Below are 21,387 nucleotides of genomic sequence, written 5' to 3' on the forward strand. Positions count from 1 at the left end.
TTTACAATCTGATCACTGACATTCAAACAATTGTAGATTTAGATGACATTTATTTATGAAACCCTCATTTACAGAGAGTCAATCTTTTAAAATAAGCAATTTCTATATCTTGACTTCTTGTAAACCATCTTGTACAGAAAACAGCTCAAAGACTTAAAATTGGAAACATGTCAGCGTTTGGTACATTAATAAGTTAGGTTTGAACCAAAATATCCCCATTGTGGAAAAAGTACATAGTATCTTGGTATGGTCACTTCAGCTGTCTCTGCTTTGAAATATTACATCAAAAGATGGCCTTGGCAGGCACAAAAAGAGGTGCTCTGACTCTGCTACTGGGCAGGAGATGTTACATGACAGTAACATTCTATTTTAACCTCTGGAATGAGAAATATTTTAAAACCTGATTGCATTTCATATAACAAAGTTTTCGTTTTTATAAACTGATGATCAACTTTTCATTTAATCATCCAAGAAAAAGTAGTTCCCACTTTTCTTCTGTTCCACATCCTGTTAGAAGAAAAAAAAAACCATTAGAAACCTTACCCCTGCTTGGTCATCCAGCATACATTTTTTTATTGTATAACAGATTTGAAGAAAGCTTAGAATTCTTACCTTGATTGAATTGAGTTTGTTTATTCTTGGTCTGTAATTGTTTGGATCTCTTCTGAAAGTAATCTCGAGCTGAGACAAGAACTTATTCATGCCAGCCAAAAGAGTTTGAGGACTGTGAAGAAAGCAGGTGTATATTACTTTCTCAAAGGTGCTTTTAGTGGTCTTGTAAACCTGCATAGTCTGGAGAGGCAACCTCTTTTTCCTGGACTTGCGTTAAAGGGTCCTCTTTTTATTTACTTTTGCTAGGAACACAATGCACTAGGAAATCATCTTGGCCTCTTAAATCACATCCCTTATTAGCATTACTCCCTTTCCACCTATGCAACATTGGTTCCCTAGTGGTGCAGCAATAAAACTGCTAGTATATTTGCAAAGCTAACAAGGGTCCATTATAGTTTCAAATTAGATGGGGGACCACGTGTTGAGATTCTTGAATTGTAGGGGGCTGGACCAGATGACTAAGTCCCAACCCTACAATTTTATCATCCCCACATAAACTGGGATAAATGGCATAAACTGATATGCTCGTTCAAACACAACATTTCTAATCTAAGTTCTGTATTTGCACTAGTATCAGGCTAAAATGCCACCGCTTTTGTTATACTATTCACAAGTTGTGAAGATGGGAGAGACACGAATGAGGTGAAGTATGTGGAGACCTTACCATGGGTGTTGATTGTGCTTCCTGCTGCTGGGAGTTGCCAATTTTTAAAAAACCTACAAGACTCCAGTGCCAGGAAGTACTGCCCTTACTCTGATTGCTTCACAACAATTCCATGCAATAATATCACATCAACATGAAGCCAACACGAATACCACAGGGATTGAGCAAATAGTATGGCTCCTTCCCAGAGTACAGTGGTACCTTGGGTTACAGACGCTTCAGGTTACAGACTCTGCTAACCCAGAAATAGTACCTTGAGTTAAGAACTTTGCTTCAGGATGAGAACATAAATTGTGCAGCAGCAGCGGGAGGCCCCATTAGCTAAAGTGGTGTCTCAGGTTAAGAACAGTTTCAGGTTAAGAACAGACCTCCGGAACGAATTAAGTTCTTAACCTGAGGTACCACTGTAGAATCCAAAGGCAGAAGCAGATCCTGTCACCATAGGAACATAAGCATCAAAACTGCACTACAATATTCCCCCCCCCCCGGCGCTGTGCATTACCTGTTTGCCACTGTGCACCTGGATGGAATGCCATCAAAGACAATGACACGATCTGCAAGGTAGGTAGCCATGATGAAGTCGTGCTCTACCACAAAGGCAGTTTTTTTAGCATGGAGAATGAAACTGAAATGGAAGGGAAAATCAATGAGGCTTTTGCAATTTTTTAATTTTTTTTTTTAAAAGTTAAACTACCTTCAAATATCAAATGAAACCTTAGCAGACATGCACCCCTCTTTCCCTATCCACTAAGCAGCTTACCGTTTGACAACTCTAGCCGCCATCAGACGTTGTTCTGAGTCTAGGTATGCAGAAGGTTCATCAATCAAGTAGACATCAGCTGGCTTGCCAAGACAGAGGGCAAGAGCAACCCGCTGCAACTCACCACCAGACAATGTTTGCACCTGGTTGAAGCAATATTAAAAAATTCACTTGGTGTAAGAGGGAAGGGACCCATTAACTACAAAACGTGGCATCACATGGGTGGTAAATACCTCTTGATCAATGATATTTTCAATCTGTAGAGGTTTCATTACATCAGTCACAAACTGGGGGTGTGTATAGGCATCTCGAATCTTTTCATGAAGTAGCTGACGTACACTTCCCTATCAAAATAAGTTCACACTTTGCTTAGTCCAGTTCCCCTCATTCTTACTCTTTTCATTCCCATTACTATTGCTTAGAAAGTAAAAATGTGAAACAAACACTTACAGTAGATTTAGGACTAATCTTCTGTGGCTTATAACTAACATTTAAAACTGGTACTTCACCTGTAAGAGAGACATCATATGTAGTCACAGTAATTAAAAACAAAATTAAAGTTTTAAATGATATGTTAAATAAATACACAAAACATTACTTTTATCATCAGGTGTCAGTCTCCCAGCAAGCATACGAATGAATGTCGTTTTTCCAGTTCCTGTAAGATTAAAATATATATATATATATAATCAAAATTAGCAAAGCATAGTTTATGGCTAATCTTTAAAACATAAATCTGAATATAATAAAATTGGCAAAGCTTTGGGGAACAGTACTGTTTATAGAGATCTAAAGGCACCATATAGGTCCAGTTTGCTTGTTTCAGTAAACTGTAGTTCATGTTTTATCATGAACGTACCAACTGTAACCAGTTCCCTCATCTCCACAAGTGCAGGGGAGAAAACCACAATCTGTAGCGAAATGTTACATCCAAACTGGAGTTTATGGTTCTTATTCCATAAACCAGAATCTATGCTAAGGTTTGTCTGGAACAAAACAAACCATGATCTCCAGGTCTGGGTGTATCACTAAGCTGGAGATGATGGTTTGTACCCCACCTCTGGCACAAATGGATGCAATTGGGGTAAAATATTAACTATAGTGCACCATGATGTACAAATGCTTCCAACACTGCTGCACTAAATTTTTTTTACTAAGAGCAGAATGCTAATAAATCCCTTTAAAAAAAACCTGGGCTCAGTGTTGTTTTTACTTGCATGTTTATTATGAACTGATGTAGCATTCCTAATCTACTGTTATGTGTTCTACACGGGGCTAATATGCAGGACGGTAAGAAGGCTCAGTTGGTGTGGAATGCAGCTGATTTGACTGTCATTTAACAGCAGCTGGTCACAAGGTGCACAAGCTCTCAGTTCTCTTCCAGGCCCAGTTCTAAGGCGATGGATTTTTTACTTTAAAAGTCATAAATCGGTTTCTGGGCCCATGCAAGACTTGTAGAGACCACCTGCTCCCTTGTGTTCAATCAAAACTTTAGAGAACTGAGTCCATGCTTGGTTGAATAAAGGTATTCATACATGTATAGTGCGACTATCTTCCTGCAGCTAAGTATCAAAGTTCACAAAGTTGTGAAACTAGCAGAAAATAAGAGAAGCTGCTTACATCTTGATCCAAGTTGGGGTGGGGTGTGGGGGACACTAGACACTTGCCATTCATTTTTAAATGATGGTTTTCAGTCTATTCATTTCTTTTGCTGGCATCCATTGAGACATTTGAAACTTTTTAAAAACGGTTTTAAAATATTGCAATTAATTTGGATGAGGCCAGGAAACAACCAAACACTGTTCCTGGAGAGTTTTGCTATGTCCTCTATTTGCATCAATTTGGATTCAGAAGGGTAAATACGAAATGACATTGGATGTGCCCCAACCTTACCAACTGGGATAAGCAAGTTATATCCTTTCACTCTGACACAGCCTTTGGACCTAACCCCTGAAAAACAGATCACAATGAATTCTCCAGTTGAAATACACTCACCATTTTCTCCCAGCATCACCATTATCTCAGAGTCAGTGAATTCTCCAGCAACGATTGACAGCTCAAATTCCCCCATCTTTTTTCTCATTCCGGGATATTTATACATACACATCTTCTTGACCTCTTCTTCGTTAGCTGTCTCTGCCACCTTAAAAACAAGAGACGCATCTCGGAACCTTAGGTTTTCTGTTGGAACATAGCCATCCAAGAAAATGTTTATCCCTGTAAGAAGATAAATCATCATTAGGAAAGAGCACCTAAACCAGGCATAGAATTATCAAAAGATAAATCACCAACATGACAGAACAACACTGTTAGAATTCCTGCTCTATGACTGCAGTCATGGGATTGTTGTCTATCACATGATGGTATATGTTTTTACTCCACAGAGTGGGAAGTGACAGAGACAGGATATTTGTGTTACTGTGTTCCGTGAAGTGGGACTATTGTCCTTTGTTATTTTTCTCTTTGCTATCTGATGCTAGAGAGAGAGGGAGCCATGTTACAGTGCTCCGTGTGTGTTTATATGTAAATAAAGTAGATTAGCCAAAATGCTGAGTTGCTGAGGTCTGTCATGCAACTGTGCAAACTCTGCGGATCCCTAAGCGTGCCGATGTCTGTTGGCATCAGTCGCTGTGATGTTCGGGCTGAAGAAAGCTAATGAAGCTCCCGAACGATCGACCAGGAGAGAGAGAACATGCCAGCTGGGCATGTGTCTCTGCCAGGGTCCTACTTGAGTGTAGGACGAGCTCCTGACACAGACAACCCAAAAATAGGAGTCAGCTCTATTTAGGGGTACTCAGGGTCTGCTCTTCTCCTCGAAATGCATGTCATATTACTTTCATGGTATTGAGATGAAACAGACGAGGAATGAAGTGAATAGAACTATATAGATGGAAATAACTATATATTGGTAAGGGCAAGAGCTAACCCAGCTCAGTTATTTGTCTAATGTGACCTACTTTTTAAGTATGAGAAGCCTGAGAGCATTTAGGAAGTATTTGTAAAAAACCCCACACACACTAAAGATGTCAAATTGTTTAAATCACACATAACTATTTTGCAGGAAGAACACAGATAATTGAGGGAGAAGAGAAAGTTGATTTAAAATATAGTTACCTTCTCTTACACTAAAAGGCATAGTGACAACACCATAAGCACTTGGCACACCATATAAGCAGCAGATGAAGTCAGACAAATAATCGAGCACACTCAGGTCATGTTCCACAACAATAATATACCTGAAAAAACAAAAAACAAAAAGATAGTTGAATTAAGTTTTCTTATATTTTTAGATTCAAGCAAAAATAAGACAGCATGAATTTTTTCTGCCAGTATATGGTATCATACGTACATGGTACCATTTCATAGTGCATTTTAAGCAAAATTGTAAATATTGAAAATCTGGTTGCCGTTATTTTACTAAGATATGAAAGTCAAAGAATGTCAGTTTCAGTTTATTCTCCACTTTATCCAATAAATTACAAAAGTAGATACAGAAAGAGACATTTAAATCAGAAAATAATAGATGTAAATGGGATATTCTCCAGGAGCAAGCAATGTCCACCCCTATTATTTCTACATTAAAACTAGAAACCAACAGTAGCATTCTGAGACTCTGCATCTCTAAGTAAGTGCTTAAGATAAGGCATACTGGCATCGGTTTTGGCTGAAACCACAAAACCTGAAATGAATTCAGGCACTAGTGGGCAGGATAATACTATGAACAATTAGTATTTTTACTAATTTAATTATGCATCACCTTCTAACTGCAGATCTGAAGGAAACTTACATAGTAAACCAATATTAAACACATGCAATAAGAACTATAAGTAAGGATACTAAACATCCCGCCTCCAAGTACATATCTCTCATAAGAAAATTATCACATGTAATCAGCATTATGAGGCTTGAGTAATAGTACCTCCATTTATAAATACATTACTTACCGGTCAGGATTTATTAGAGATCGAATAGTAATGGCAGCCTTCAGACGCTGCTTAACATCCAGGTAGCTGGAGGGCTCATCAAACATGAAGCTATCCCAAGGAAAAAGGAAAAAAAAAGGGGGGGGGGAAGAGAGGTTTTATATTCATCAAATTTAACAGACCACCCATCCTTCCCTAAATTCCATTTCTCTCTACTAATAATGAACTGAGAACCAATAAGAATGGAACCAAAAAAAGGGATTGTTGGAGAAACAAGAGGGATATGCCAGCACCATCAGGTGCACCTAAAGGTATGCAGAAGTACAGAAAATCTTTTTAAAAACCCAAAGGGAGCAAAAAGCTCAAAACGAGCGAATGGGAAATGAGCCTTGAGGGATGAAATGTCATGTTAGTAAAGAGAAAAATAAAAATGTGTGTAATGTAGAGGAATGAATTGGCCCATTTGAACACTTTACACAGCTTCCAATACCCTGTATGGCAGGCTGGAATCCTGAATACTAGTACTCCTGTTAAGGGGTGAGGATACAATATTCTGTTGCCATATCTCATTTCTCAAAGGCTTAATAGCCCCACCTCCTCCTCCTCAACCATGCTCTGGCATTTGGTGCCTTGTTCTTCTGCCACAGTATCACACAAAGCAGTGATAACCCACTGGACGAGCACAGAGGATCCAGTTATCTGTCTGGTTTCACTCAAATAATTCCTCCAGTAAGTTGTGAAAAATGTCTTTTCAATGTTACACATGGACAACTCCACGTGAGCTTCCTTGCTAGAAAGTGAATACTCGTGTTAAGTCACACCAAGTATTTCAGTCCCTATATTGTCTGCAGAATAGATTGGTCCCCATGAACAGCATCCCTGGTTATAAATACAAGTTTAAAGCATGCTGAATGCTAAAATTTGAATACTCTCTTGTCAAAACGCTGCATAAAATAATTTGTAATAGAAATGGTCATGTGACTATTATGGTCTCTTGCCAACTTAGAAAGTCTTCAGTCTTAATATCACAAGGTTGTATCCAATGGCGTGGACGTGAGGGGAACAGACTTCTATATCTGAAGGCAACCCTGTATTAGGGAAGTTTTTAATATTCAATGTCTCATTGTGTTTTCATTTGTTGGAAGCTGCACGGTGTGGCTGGGGTAACCCAGCCAGATGGGTGGCATATAAATAATAAATGATGATGATTATTCTATTGTTATACAACAGGACTTCTCTCCTCTCCTGTAAACCCTCAAGATCTGATCTGGCGTGTCAAGTGATTCTTCAGAGCAAGTTTGGTGGTTGTGATGGGCTGCAGGGAGGAAAGACAGCTCCACTTGCACAACACTAGATTTCACACAGTTTATAAACCCTAGTCAGTAAAAGACGTGAAGTTAATTAGGTAAGTGAAAAAATTAAGGTCTAATTTTGAACTTTCAAAATGCCTGGCCCGCATGACAAAGTGAGTGAAAATTATGCATACAACTCAGGTCACAAACAATATTCTAAAATTATCTAAAGTTACTGAAGTCACTATTAAAAGCCAAATTGCTACATACATGTCAGCTTTTTGAATGCAAACCACAGCACAGGCAAATCTCTGAAGTTCTCCTCCAGATAGATCTTCAACATTTCTTTCCCTCAGATGAGACAAATCTGCAAATATATTTTTCTCACAACCAAGTACATACAAAATATGCTAACATGTCAGCTGGTTACAATTAAATATATTAGTTTCTACACAAGAACTTCACCATTCATCTCAATAAGTAACTCCACACATTAACCCAGGTTGCACCAACAGTGTCCACTGCACAACATGTACAAGTCCCAAAACGAACTGATGCCCTCCGCAAATGAAGTTAAGTGTTGGCGGATGCAACTATGGCTTCAGCTATAGCATCCTTCTGGATGACCTTTTGGGAATGAACCTTGAGACATAATATTTTATAAAAAAAATTTTCATTCCTAGAAAGTAGGCTCTGGAAAGGCAGTGGTGAGGGACTACTGCTCTTCCCTGTGCCCTTTAGCCCATAGGGTTCAATCATATTCCCATATTTTCATATTGTTCATAAAAAGGTGAAAACGTGCCTTTTTAAATGACCTCTTGTGTTTGTAATTTGGGCCTCCATTTGGTAATTCTGTGGCATTTATTTTATGGTTACTGTATTATCAATTGGTTTTATTGTGATTGAGATGGATCCAGACTATCAATACCAGTGGAAAAAGTGAAGTTGTTCACAACTAAGTCCAACTGATTTCAATGGGTCTACAGCATGACTAACTTAGTCTGGATCTAATCAATTTTTAGCTTAAGTCCTATTACTGGGACACATGATTATACTTTTACAAAGAAAGCCTAAAATTTCATAAGTAACTAATATTAATCATCATTCTGCACTAAGCAGTCTATAAACATTCTTAAATTAAAAAAATATAATGCTGAATGTGAATTTAAAAGTTTAAGGTTTATGAAAGTAGTTTCAATTTTAAAAACAAAACAGAAAGCTGTTAGGACTAGTATTTTTCGCACCATAGGACGCACTTTTTCTCTCCTAAAAAGCAAGGGAAAATGTGTGTGCGTCCTATGGAGCGAATGCAGGGGGGAGGCAGTCGGGAAAAGGGACTGACTGGCCGCATCAGTTGCTTCTCCCACCTCCCAGGAAAGCCAGAAGAAGCCGTGCTGCCCTTTTAAAGTGTGCGCGGCTTCTGCCGGTTTTGCGAAAGGTGAGGGAATCCCCCCACCTCCCAGAAAAGCCAGGAAAGCCCTGCGCAGCGTCTCCCAGCAAGGAGAGGCTGCACGGGGCTATGGATTCTTTAGACCCACGCAGCCTCTCCCGGGAGGGAGAAGCTGCACGGGGCTAAAGAGGAAGCCAAAACAGCGAGCGGGATCCATCCCGCCCCCTGCCTTGGCTTGCTCCATAGCTGCACGCAACCCCTCTGACAAGGAGAGGCTGCACGGGGCTAAAGGGGAAGCCAAAACTGCTATCGGGATCCATCCTGCTCGCTGCCTTGGCTTGTGCCATAGCCGCGCGCAACCCCTCCGGCAGGGAGAGGTTGTGCGCAGCCTGTACGCTGCTCTTTGGGGCTGGGGAAATACTTTTTTTCTTGATTTCCCCCCCTAAAAACTGGGTGCGCCCTATGGTCCAGTGCGCCCTATGGTGCGAAAAATATGGTAATTACACAGGTTATTTTAAAACTTTGTATAAAAACATCACTTACCAAGCTGCTGACATACAATAGTCTGTGTGCCAGTTTCATCTTTCCTGTCCAATATAGTGCCCACTGTTCCCTGTCACAATAAGATGACAATCAGGACTTTACTTAAGCCACGATATGAGATACTATACTAAAATTGTAATCTGCTCTTGACTAAAACTCTGTCTTATATCTTTCATACAGAACAGGGTTAGCTTCCATTGCTCTGTCCCAGCTTCTGCCAACCTAGCAGTTTGAAAGCACACCAGTGCAAGTAGATAAATAGGTACCACTATGGCAGGAAGGTGAATGGCATTTCCGTGTGCTCTGGCACTCATCACGGTCCTCTGTGTGCCAAAAGCATTTAGTCATGCTGGCCACATGATCTGGAAAGCTGTCTGTGGCCAAACACTGGCTCCCTCGGTCTGAAGCAAGATGAGCACCGCACCCCATAGTTGCCTTTGACTGGACTTTAACCATCCAGGGGTCCTTTACCTTTACCCCATACAGAAAGCCAGTCTGTTTCTTCCCCTCATCCCACCTTACAGCAAAATCCTAACCATGTCTACTCAGAACTAAGTCCTACTGAATTCAATGAGGTTTACTCCAAGATAAGGGAACTTAGGACTGCAGCCTTAGCCAACAAGCTTACTCACCTTAGCAGCTTTAGGGATCTGGTCCACGTACTGGGGCTTAATGATGGCCTTGAGGTCATCTTCCAAGATCTTGGTGAAATAGTTCTGCAACTCAGATCCTCGAAAGTAAGTCAGGATTTCTTGCCAATCAGGAGGATCCTATACAAAAGCATTTCGAATAAACACTTGAGAGGTATGGAAACACGTCTAAGGATAAGAATACTTCGAATGGCATTTTGAGAAAATGTTTCAAGTGCTCATGAGGGAGCAGTGGCCTCCTAGAGCAACACTGCTGTGATCACACCCCAGCTGTCTGTAGTAAACACTGTACTTTGAATGTACGAGTGGCTTCCCGTTTCTAGTCCCCTAGCATAAGGAACAAAGCACAACTCCTCTAATTCTAGATACAGGAATTTTTAAATTTTGTTTCAACTCCTCTAATGTAAGGAATAAAGCAAAATATGTGATCTAAGTGTTAGGTCTGAACCAGAGATCATGGTTTATTGCACTCCAAACAAGCCATGATGCGATGCCAAGTTTTATTCTTGAACATGGGTTGTTTAGAAGTAAAGAAATCACAATTCCCATTCAGTTTTAACTGGAAGCTAGGGATTATGGTTTTCACTCCCACTCATGCTAGGAGAGAAGAAAAGCAGGTGTAATCTTCACATTCATGCTAAACTATTAGCTATCGTGTAATGTGACTCACAAATGTGTCTATCATGAGTTTCATAAAGCAGTAGCAGCAGCAGCAGCAGCAGCTTATAGCTCTGTTCTTTTTTACATCAGATAAATTGTCAGGTGGTATTTTTGAGAAGCTAGTTTGAAACAAATCATGCAGGACTAAATTTAACCCATCCAACTTGCATAGAATACAGTTAGCAAGTCATGACATCTACTTGTAGGCAACCAATTCTTTGTACAAAAACTTAACTTTAAGATCAATTAGGTCAAGTAGGCAGAACCGAGGTGTCTGAACCTACTGCTTACTTATGCATTCCGTCGCAGAAATCTAGGATTTTAAACTTTTAATGGAGGTATAAAAATGATATTCCTAATTATGCAAGGATCCCCCCCCCAAAAAAGTGTGGTATATCAATTCAAGCTTTGGGGTTTAAAGTTTCCACAAAATACTACTACACATGGCAAAAACCACGAAGTGTTTATGTGGGATGTGAATGCAAGTGAATTCACAGCTGGAAAGGGGGAATGGAATAGGAACTGTATTTTGGTAGTAGAGCATGTACACTGCATGCAAAAGTTCAATCCCCTGCATCTCCAGCTAAGCTAGGGCTGGGAAAAGACTTCTGCCTGAAACCCTTGACTGCTGTTGCCAGTTAGTGTAAGCAATATTGAGTTAGACGGTCTGACTTGGTATAAAGCAGCACCCTATGTTTCTGTGTTCGTAACACAGAATGGCATAATAATGCATAAAATAAAAAAGACCAATAGCACTAGAGTGGAAAGATGCTTATGGCAAAACCTGTCATCACTGCTGCTTTACAATGCTCGTCCTTTCAACAGCCTCCTTTTCCCACCCATTAACTTCTTGGTCCAACAGGAAAATGATGATTAACATCCTCACGTGAAAAACGTTTGTACATCTCTTAGCATACATATTTGTGAACTTCCTAATGGTTAAATGGCTATATAGATTTTACTTATTGGGGCAAAGTAATGCTGCCAGTCTAGCAAGCACTACTCATTTTCATTTGCACAAGAACTGCAAAATGCAGTTTCAAAGGATATTAGGAAATCACATTGGACATATATTTAAAATACATACATCGTATTTTCCAAGGTTTGGCTTCTGTTTTCCTGCTAAGATTTTCAAGGCAGTTGACTTTCCAATACCATTGGTTCCAACCAACCCCAGCACCTCTCCTGGACGTGGAATAGGCAGCCTTCATAAAGTAATCCAACATTTTACACAACAATAAACCAACACAGCCTTATCTAAAGCAAGACAGAACTTAGGTGTTAATTCAATATGCTTTCCTCTCTCAACCCCATTATGTGCATCATTTTCATCAGAAATAAGGAAATATAATTAATGATATCTAAAGTGATCTCTATTTGCTCTGAAATTTAAAATTATATACACTATCCTTTAATTACTTTACAAAGGCAAACAAGACACATTTACCAAGGAGAGTAATTCAGAAGGAAATACTTTTCACCATAAGTCTCTCTCTCTCTCTCTCTCTCTCTCACACACACACACACACACACACACACACTCCTATCTTGGAAGGAATGGCTTCTTTCTCCTAAACCAGAGCTTTCCAAACTGTGTGTCACAACATGTTAGCTGTCAAAATATGACAGGCACCCACTACCTGCACTTTCTGGAAACAACTGAATACATTGTGTGTGTGTGTGTGTGTGTGTGTGTGTGTGTCAAGCTTTACTAGCTGGATGAATAAATCTCTGCCATGGGTGTCCATTCTGTATTGTTTAAAATTCAAATCCTGGTTCCCCCCCCCATTAACTTTTTAACAGCTGCTATTATTTTATTTTGTACATTGCCTTGAAGGAAAGTGGAAGGTGATTAACAAATAATGACAATAATTTATATTAACAACTTTTCAGGGATTGTAGCAGAGTGATACCTGTGAAGTTTGAAGGCATTGGCACAGTATCTGTGTGTTGTTTCTTTCTCCAGGTTGCTAGGCAAGTTAACAATGGACAAGGCTCCAAAAGGACATTTCTGTAACATAAATAAAATAAGCTTTACATTACAACAAATAAACAAAACAGAAGCCAAGTATAGTATTGGAATAAGACTGTTTTGCACTTGTATTTGTTGCCCCGGTCAGGAAACAAGCCATGGTCTGATTTGCCATCTGAACCTAGACTTACATGCAAATCATGAGAAGCAAACCAAGAACAAACCTTGGTTTCCCTCTTTCTTGAACTTTGTCAGGAGACAAAAAAAAAAAAATAAGGGGGGGGGGAGACAAGCGAGACCCCAACGTATTTTCCAGCAGCAGTCGGTGGGTGAGAGCAGCAAAGCATGTTATCTCAGCAACATTTACCAGCACACCACTTGTTCTCATTAAACCAGTTTATTTTAAACTATGGTTTAATGTACTGTGTGAACCAGGCCACAGTGGGATTTTCAGAGTTTAAAACGGTACATGCAAAGTAGTCCATGAGCATGTCACTGGCCATGTTTATTTGAGTGTCTGGGAGGTAGGGGACTTGCGGTGATGAAGCACACAAGCCCAAAATTCTCAATGCATGGAGGTGGGATGGGGAGAAGATGAGATCACCCATGTCCAAACAGCTCTAATGTGACATATGCTTTAAACAAATTTCAATTATTATTACTAGACATAATCTTTACCTTTATGCAAATACCACAACCAATGCACAATGTTTCAGAAATCCATGCTATTTTGCACTGTGATGTCACTTCTATGCACAGCTTCCCTGGTGAAAAGGAATATTAAAAAGATTAGACACGCAGGTCTTATTGAAAGCATTAGTATGAAATGTGATCTAGAAACCAGGCAGTAGCATCAATTTGTGACTTAGACCTCAAATAGTCATGAATTTGAATTCCACATGATGCAGTTTTCATGGTTTTGATTGCCCCAAATTCTCCATATTCTTATTATGATACTGTACTTTCATACACATTCAAAAATAAAAAAAAACTACTGAAGATGGCGGATACGCTGGATACTTAAAAATCTGACTCTGTAGTCTAGAAACCAGTAAGTGGAACATTCAGCCTGTTTTAATATTAACACAGAGTTTTGTATTAAGAGTTTTGAGTTCCTTACCCATTCGAACCACAGGACAGCTCTTTTTGCACTCTTGGCGGCATTTCTTTGGCTTACACTTGTCATGGCTCACAATAGCAATTCTTGTTAGCTTATCAGCCATTGTGATGAACTTAGAATTATGTAGATAACACAGACTTGAGATTCCAAAACAATGGAATTGGATAATTCAAGTTCTAGGTGGAAACAAACAGAATGATTAATAAAAAGTGAGAAAGCACAGGATATAAGAAGTGCAGTCCAAGATCAAGCATGTTCATTAAACTCAGGCATGGGTTCTCACTTTGACAAGTAATCATTGTGGGCAAAGTCTAGAAACTGGGAATGTGTTGCCCTCCAACTCACACCTGCCCCAGCCAGCATGAGCAATAGTCAGCGATAATGAGAGTTAGGACTTCCAACAGCATTTGGAGGGTCACAGATTCCCAACCTGCTCAGGTTCCCAATATTTATTCAGCTGGTTGTGACAGACAAGGAAGAAATACCAGTTTTTATATGGAAAACTACAGAGACTGAGAAATGCAATGTAAAAGAAAAATCTGGTTACCTTCCTTATGCATAGTTCAAAGATAGGACCTATCCTGCCATATTTTAATACTTCAACTTATATTCAACAAAGTGTCAAGAAAATATATCAAAACCAACCCGCAGAGCTGATGAAATGTGTGTGTATATACATACACACGATAAAATGTTTATACCGCTTGACTGTAAAAAACCCTCAAAGCAATTAAAATATAGATATATACACATACTTCTAATTACTACTTCTTGCAAAGTGACAAATTATTTCTGGAAAGTATTTTTATCCAAGGAATCATAAAGAGGTCTCTTACGTTTTTTTATTCATGCATGCTTATATACATCACAGTAATTTTATTCTCCACTTTAAAAATTCATTGTGGTAATTGGTGGGTCATTTTGATGCTGTGAAAGACTAGTGGCACATACTGAATGATAAAGGCATTATCTCCTAGCAATGGAAACAAGTCTCTGGCTCAACTCCACCCATCAATGTTACAAGCTTCTTTACTAACATAGATTGATAAATTCAGTTTCATGTATAACCAAATTTACGTTAAGGCTTGAACTGGTAAGGACTTAACAGCAAGATGACTGGGAATATGCCGCATTATGCTTTTGCCTCCTGCAAAACTGCCTCATTATCTCTGACAACTATGCTTCCTACCTCTGAGTTGGACGCTACAAAATTATAAGGTAAATCAAATACTAGCATGCTTCTAGTGCCATGATCTTTAGCTGCAAGTGTACTGTCCTGAAAATCAGGTATTACAATAACTAGGTGAGCAGAATGGAATATTTTCTAGGGAAATCTTTTATTTAAAAATGCTTTAGAAATTGGGCCCAACCAGAGATTGAAATGGTAATACCATGAAAGTACACTCTGCAGAACAGTAACTGTCAAGATAAGGGGACACGTCTTTAAGTATGTTCAACATAACAATACAATATGAATACTTATAAAGATCTTTTTGAGTAAGCGCTTTACAGAAGTAGTTACATAATCAAAAACATAACAGACCAGACATGACAATAGGACAGACCATGAATATAACACATGGCTAAGTAATACAACAATGAAATAGGATGTAAGATTAGAAAGACAGAGAGAAAGGAAATTAAGGAATAGAACCCCAATAGGACAAAGACTATTTCATGAAAAAATAAGAAATACCACTGAAGAGCACACTTCTGAGCCAGAGAGGAATAAGGAGTTATAGGGGTCTGCCTAAACTTTCAGATAAATGTTTTCAGATAAACAAAGATATTCTATCTTATTCTCCTTCTCTCACATCCTTAATGTAAATACATTAAAGTGTTCTTTGTACAGAATGCTACACCCCAGTGCATGTTCTCTATTACTGGAAAATTCTTATTGCTAGGTAGGCTCTATAATAAAGCTGTTTGCACAGCAGAATACCTTGGACCACAAACTGGAAAACAGAATGGTCACCGTAAAAACAAAGTTGGCCATCCTCATCATATTACATATATAATAGACTTGCCTTTAAAACAGACAACCCAACCTTCTACCTACACAGCAAATGCCTCAGTGTGGCAGAAAAACACTATTACTTCAATTATGTTACTGTAATTCTTTTTTTTTTAATTGCTTTAAGGTAAAACATATTTTATTTGCAACAAATTGAAAAAGTGCATTGAAAATTGAGCATATGTACATGATCAAATCTTCACTTTAACTTCTGATTAGCTTCAATGTGAAGACATGGTTTCCACTGAGACAAAGCTATCAAAAGAAGTGTTCTTTATCCATAGTCCAAATATTATGCAGGCAATGCCATCCCAACACAAACAAAATAGGAAGTCAGCAACTCACTCGAGATCCTTCAGTTGCTGTTTAGCACCTAAACTGTTTTTTCGTAAGTTAGTAACTGTAAGCAGATGCTGTCACTGTGAAAGCTTTGATGCACCATAAGGTCTGAAGATACTGTCCACATAATTGAAAAAAAGAGCTGCTAAAGAAGCTGCCACTAAGATGAGCTGTACTACTGTGTTCATCTTGCTGATAAATGTTGGCTTTAACTGAGCAGTGGCATAACATGGATTAAAATATCTAAGTGTTCTTAGTGGAGGAACAGTTCTGTATCGCACATAAAAAAACAGCAGCAATTAATGCAATGTCTTTTAAAATGATCAAAGATGTAAGAGGAACTGGAATAAGATTTGCATAAGTCAGGCTGATGTACAGGACGCTGATGACAACTTTATTAGCCAGAGGGTCCAGGGCACTTCCTAAAGCAGATTTTTGGTTGGCCCAATTTCGTGCAATAAAGCCGTGCAACAAATCTGTTATTCCAGCCAGAGTAAATACACCCAACGGAATACTGAAATTTTCTTTAACAATCAAGTAGCCCAAAACTGGTGCCAGACCAATCCTTGCCATTGATAGATAATTAGGAATTGTTCAAGAGTTGTAATACAGTTCGGTGTATCTGTGGGAAGGCCTCACTTTCCCGGCACCGTGTTCTTGAGTTTTCTGGGGGCTACCCATGGGGCCACCCTGTAGCTGGCCCGCTCACATCGTGGCTGCCCAGGCCCTCGGGTGGAGCACCCGGGCCAGGCCAAGGTGAGCAGCTGCCAGGAGGGTAGGCGGCAGCCACGACTGGCACCCGGGAGAGGAATCTGGCGACGGAGGCTTCGCTGGGGCCCGCACCCCTCAGGAGCCCCCAGCTGCAGGCATCAAATTATGTTAATTCTGAACAGGGGTCATGTTTGCTGATATTCTACTTGATGTTATACTTGGCCAGTAGTTAGACCAAAAAGCTCCACCCTGTAGGCATGCAAAGAAAGGCCACCTTCTGCCTCTGTAATCTCCTAGAGTTCACCCCCTCTTTTCATTTAAAGATAATGGTTTTTCCTCATGAGGGCCAGGAAAGAGAGAAGCGACTAGCATATGCTGCGAGAGAGTGAAATATGCTGTGAGAGCTTTGATATAGCAGTAATAATAAGCTATTTAAGAAGCTGGTCTTTCTGGCAAAGAGAACTGCTGACACAGGAAAAGGAAGCAAAGCTCCAGCTATAAGCCAAGTTCTCCCCAGTGCAGAGATCCTGTTTTTGTACCTCAGCTGGGATTTCTATTTCTGCACAGCATTTTTTGTAGGAGACCACTTTCCCATAATTGTTGTCATAAGAAATGTTATAATTCTCAATGCGTTCTGACTTCTAGGTCCTTCAGAACTGCCTGATGTGGTTGAATAAAGTTATGAGTGAGAATATTTTTAAGCAGCTGTTAGCAATAAAAATGGTTAACCTTTAAGGTACCTTATCTCTCTCGCTTTGGCTCCAACAGACGAACACACCTATTTTAACTTTAAAAAGGCAACTCCTACATCCCTATATGTACACAGAGTTCAACTAATCATCCTAAAATCTACAGTGGAAAACCACAGAGCAAGCATGTCCGGTCCACTGGTCAGTTTAATCCGGCCCCTGTGGCAGTTTATTTCCTGGGGTAAAATCCTTAAAAAAACCCTCAACAAATTCAAAATTAAATCCTAAAAAAATCTCAACAACTTTGGTCGGCCCTCAAGGCCCTTCACTTCATCAAATCTGGCCCTCTTTGAAAAAAGTTTGGACACCACTGCTATAGAGGGACCATCCTTAATTAAGCCATTACTTAATGCAGGGGGGATAAAGAAAGTGCACATTTTTACGGTACCTTCCAACCCTACAATTCTATGATTCTATGTAATAAATAGCCTTCTAGCAACTTTAGACAGCAGCAAAACTCCAACATGTCAAATTTACCAGTAGAAGACCAATTTATTCATCTCAACTAATTTTGTTAAAAAGAGACACTAGTCTACTCATGTCAATACTACTGCCGCATCATACATTTAAAGTACTATAAAACTTCAGCAGTCATGGCTTCCCTTAAATAATCATGGGAACCGTAGTTTGCTATGGATACTGAGAATTGTTACAAAATGCCTCTTCCCTCATAGAGCTACATTTTCCAGAGTGGTTTAACAAGTGACTCCTCTTTCCTAGGAGCTCTGTCAGGGGAATATGGGGTCTTCTAAGGACTCTCCACACCCTGAAAAAAACTACAGCTCCCAAGACTCTTTATGGGAAGCCATGGCTGCTAAAATGCCACAGCAGTGCTTTAAATGCATGGCACAGAAGTGGCCTTACATCTCAGATGATTAAAAACCAAGGGACTGGAACTCTCCCTCTCTCTTTATTTATACCTAATGTTGGGAGGGCCACCGACACTGAATTTAACAGGAGATGGAGGATACAGCCAACAATGCGGGGGGGGGGGGGAGATAGGTCTTGACTTACGACAAGCTTACCTGAGCGGCTCATGCAAGAGGAAAAAAAGAGTAATTTTAACACCTTTTGACAGTCGACCACTGTTTCAACCTTTCTCACCAGGAGGGTCTGTTTAGCTGGAGCCAACCCGCCCCCCCCAAAAAAACCATTTTCCCTTTCCAAAGTGTGGAAGCCCCCCAGCCCCCAAACAAAGGCCTCTGCGTGGGGGAAAAAAAGAGCCGAAATCATTATGGAGGGTCGGGGAGAACCAAGGGGCTCGACAACCCGTGGAGATGGGGAAGAATTAAAGGGGAAGGCAGGAACCCCGAGAGGCTGGAGGCTGCCCTGCCTACTCGGCAGCTGGAAGGGCCGGCGGGGCCCTGCGTGTTCCTCATACAGCCGAAGCCGGCCGGGAACCCGCGCGGCCCAGCCAGCTCAAGCGGCCCCACCTGCCCAGAGGAGGAGCGGGTGGCCGCCAAGTTATCGCCCTCCGGCAGCTTTTACTTACCAAGAAGCGAAGGGGGGGAGAGAAGGGGAGGCCTCCCGTCCGGGACGGAGGGAAACGGGGAAGCTGCGAAGGGCCCCCTCCGGGGCTCGCAGCTGGGCTCGGAGACAACGTGCTCCGGCTGCCACCCGGCCAAAATGGCCGCCACCCTAAAAGGAGGAGCTGGCGCCGCTCACCATAGAGATGCGGCCTGTGGGCGAGCTACGCGCCGCCGCCGTAGACAAGGGTCAGAGCGCCGGAAGCGCAGGGCGAGGCGGCCGCTCTGCGCGTGACGCCATCGCTTAGCGACGGGGTGTCTGTGAAGCCGACGGGAGGGGAGGGAGTTGGCGGGGGAGGGGGCGTGGCCACGGAGCCGCTGGCGGCGCCGCCGGACGCGGGAAGCGTAAGTAGCGCTGCTGTTGCTGGTTCTGTTGAGGGAAAGCCGCGTCCCTCAACAGCATCCTCGCTCTCCTTCACCTGTAATATATGTGCCCTTTTTCCCCACAAGAGGAGGAGATTCGGCCCCTAACGCTACCAGTTAGGATATTTATCGCGCGCCGTTAAAATTCAGGAGCAGGTAAGGTAGCAGTGGAAACGCCCGTCCTCGCCCACCTGCCGCCTCTGCCTTCGCCAATGGAGGGAAACGGGTTCCCTCCCCCCCCCCAAAAGAAACCACAGATCCAGCAGCCAGATATAATGGGAGACAAGAAAGGAGAAAAAAATTGAGTGGAGAAAAAGAGAAAGAAAGGACATGGGATACAGAGATGAAGTGTAGGTGAAGGTAAAGGTAAAGAATCCCTGGACGGTTAAGTTCAGTCAAAGGCGACTCTGGGGTTGCGATGCTCCTCTCACTTTCAGGCCAAGGGGGCTGGCGTTTGTCCACAGACAGCTTTCTAGGTCATGTGGCCAGTATGACGAAACCGCTTCTAGCACAGCGGGACACCGTGATGGAAGCCAGAGCGCATGGGAACCCCATTTACCTTCCTGCCACAGCTATACCTATTTATCTACTCGCGCGGGTATCCTTTCAAACTGCTAGGTTGGCAGAAGCTGGGACAGAGCAACGGGAGCTCATTCCATTGTGTGGATTCGAACGGCCGACCTTCCGATCAGCAGGTGTAGGGGAACACTTTGAGTCAGGGTGTAGAAAGAAAAGAGGTACCTTCTTAAAACAGAAGGATTTGACCAAGGGAGAAAGTGTCCCTGCTCATGAGCAGACAACCTTTCCTTCACGACCCCTTTCCTGTCTGTGTGTACCCAAGAAGCTATTGTCATGTGCCTTTACCTCAGCCAGAGTCTTGATGTTGCTCTGTTAGTTCATTGAACTGAAGGAACATGGTAGGCAGAGACTTGACTTGGGTTAGTGAGGCACAGGTGCTGATCTGGGTTATCTGACTTTTCGGGTAAGTTTATTACCGCGCATATGTGCGCTCAGAACAATGCACCCTGCAAAGGGCACAGCATCTCCTTATGTCTTTTGTTACAAGGATGGCTTTCTATGTGGCAGCACCTGATTCAGGGCTGGAATGGGTGAGAGGCAGGGCTGTGGGAAAGTACTTGCTCATGTAGGCATTCCACAGGCACCCATGTCACAATTAAATTCATTGGCCATTGGTGCCACTGACATGCTAATGCTGTAAGGAAACTGGCCAGCACAGATGCCAGGTGGATTAAAAAATCGCAGGTTGCATGCGGAACACTTGCACATGTGTTCACTTTACTCATGTCCGTTTGGACTGTCATGTTTCGGAACTTCACATTCATAGCACATGCATACACATGACACATACAGCCACCACCACATATGAGGACTGCTCATGTGACAACAGCAAAAACAGCTTGGTAGGCCTGTAAAAGTCTGTTAAAGTAGCAGTGTTACTTGTTTAGAAGATGGAAGGCTGTGCTTTGCAGCACCCTAGCACATGTTCCTTGGTACTCTGAGAGGGATGTGAGATAGCATCCTATCAAAATATGCCCAACCTCCTAGTTGTCCACTGTGATGGAGTCTCAGGCAGCCTGAGTTGAATCTGATACAGTTGTTCTGCAAACCTCTTCATTGCCTAGCTAGCTGCTCAGCCTTCTCTAGCAGCCACTGTTAATGAGATCCAGCTAGGATAATAATAACTAAAGGAAGAGGAGGAGGAAGTGGTGGCAGCAGCACCTAGGACTTGCCTTGGCAGCAACTCATCTCCCTCAACTGAAGACTGTTGGGGGAGTAAAGGAGGCAGTAGTCAGATCCTGCAACAGTAGCATACCTGGGAGGAGAACACCTGCTTCTTGCCTTCAGCAATTCAGATGTCAATGACCAGGCTTGGTTTTTTAGCCAATACTGGTAGAAATTTTATAGTCCATTAGGATTCATGTATTTGACAACTTATTTCTGATTACTGCGTCATTTTGGCTTCTTTGGAGCATATCGGCACTCAAAATTTGAAATAGGTTCTGGCATATGTAACTATAATAGTTTTAAGCAAATTAACAATATGAAATGCTGCCAGGCAACAGTTTAGGAAGGGCCAA

The 21,387-nt window shown here is 41.4% G+C and overlaps 2 protein-coding genes and 1 pseudogene across 6 annotated transcripts in view; 1 reads left to right on the forward strand and 2 right to left on the reverse strand.

Annotated features, from left to right (window-relative positions):
- Positions 1-30: 30 nt before the first annotated feature.
- On the reverse strand, positions 31-19,140 carry ABCE1 (ATP binding cassette subfamily E member 1). Its single transcript, XM_083631204.1, has 18 exons — positions 18,892-19,140; positions 13,587-13,762; positions 13,145-13,230; positions 12,408-12,505; positions 11,582-11,699; positions 9,817-9,954; positions 9,185-9,254; positions 7,522-7,618; positions 5,981-6,070; positions 5,151-5,272; positions 4,032-4,253; positions 2,635-2,694; positions 2,487-2,545; positions 2,270-2,380; positions 2,037-2,179; positions 1,779-1,901; positions 613-724; positions 31-507 (listed from the first exon to the last, which is right to left on the reverse strand). The coding sequence occupies exons 2-18, from the start codon at positions 13,687-13,689 to the stop codon at positions 460-462; spliced, it is 1,800 nt and encodes a 599-aa protein (XP_083487330.1). The 5' UTR covers positions 13,690-13,762; positions 18,892-19,140; the 3' UTR covers positions 31-459.
- Positions 13,780-16,620, reverse strand: LOC310742745 (cardiolipin synthase (CMP-forming)-like; annotated as a pseudogene). Its single transcript has one exon. The product of its transcript is annotated as a cardiolipin synthase (CMP-forming)-like (transcript).
- ANAPC10 (anaphase promoting complex subunit 10) overlaps positions 19,141-21,387 on the forward strand; it is a 117,855-nt gene continuing 115,608 nt past the window's right edge. For 3 of the 4 annotated variants that reach the window (XM_083631410.1, XM_083631409.1, XM_083631407.1), the window contains exon 1: positions 19,141-19,270. The gene's annotated coding sequence lies outside the window, so the exon portion shown is untranslated. Of the gene's footprint in view, positions 19,445-21,387 lie in introns of all 4 variants that reach the window. The other variant, XM_083631408.1, reaches the window with a different exon arrangement.

Source organism: Podarcis filfolensis (assembly GCF_964270895.1).
Source record: "Podarcis filfolensis genome assembly, chromosome: 9".
Classification (NCBI taxonomy): domain Eukaryota; kingdom Metazoa; phylum Chordata; class Lepidosauria; order Squamata; family Lacertidae; genus Podarcis; species Podarcis filfolensis.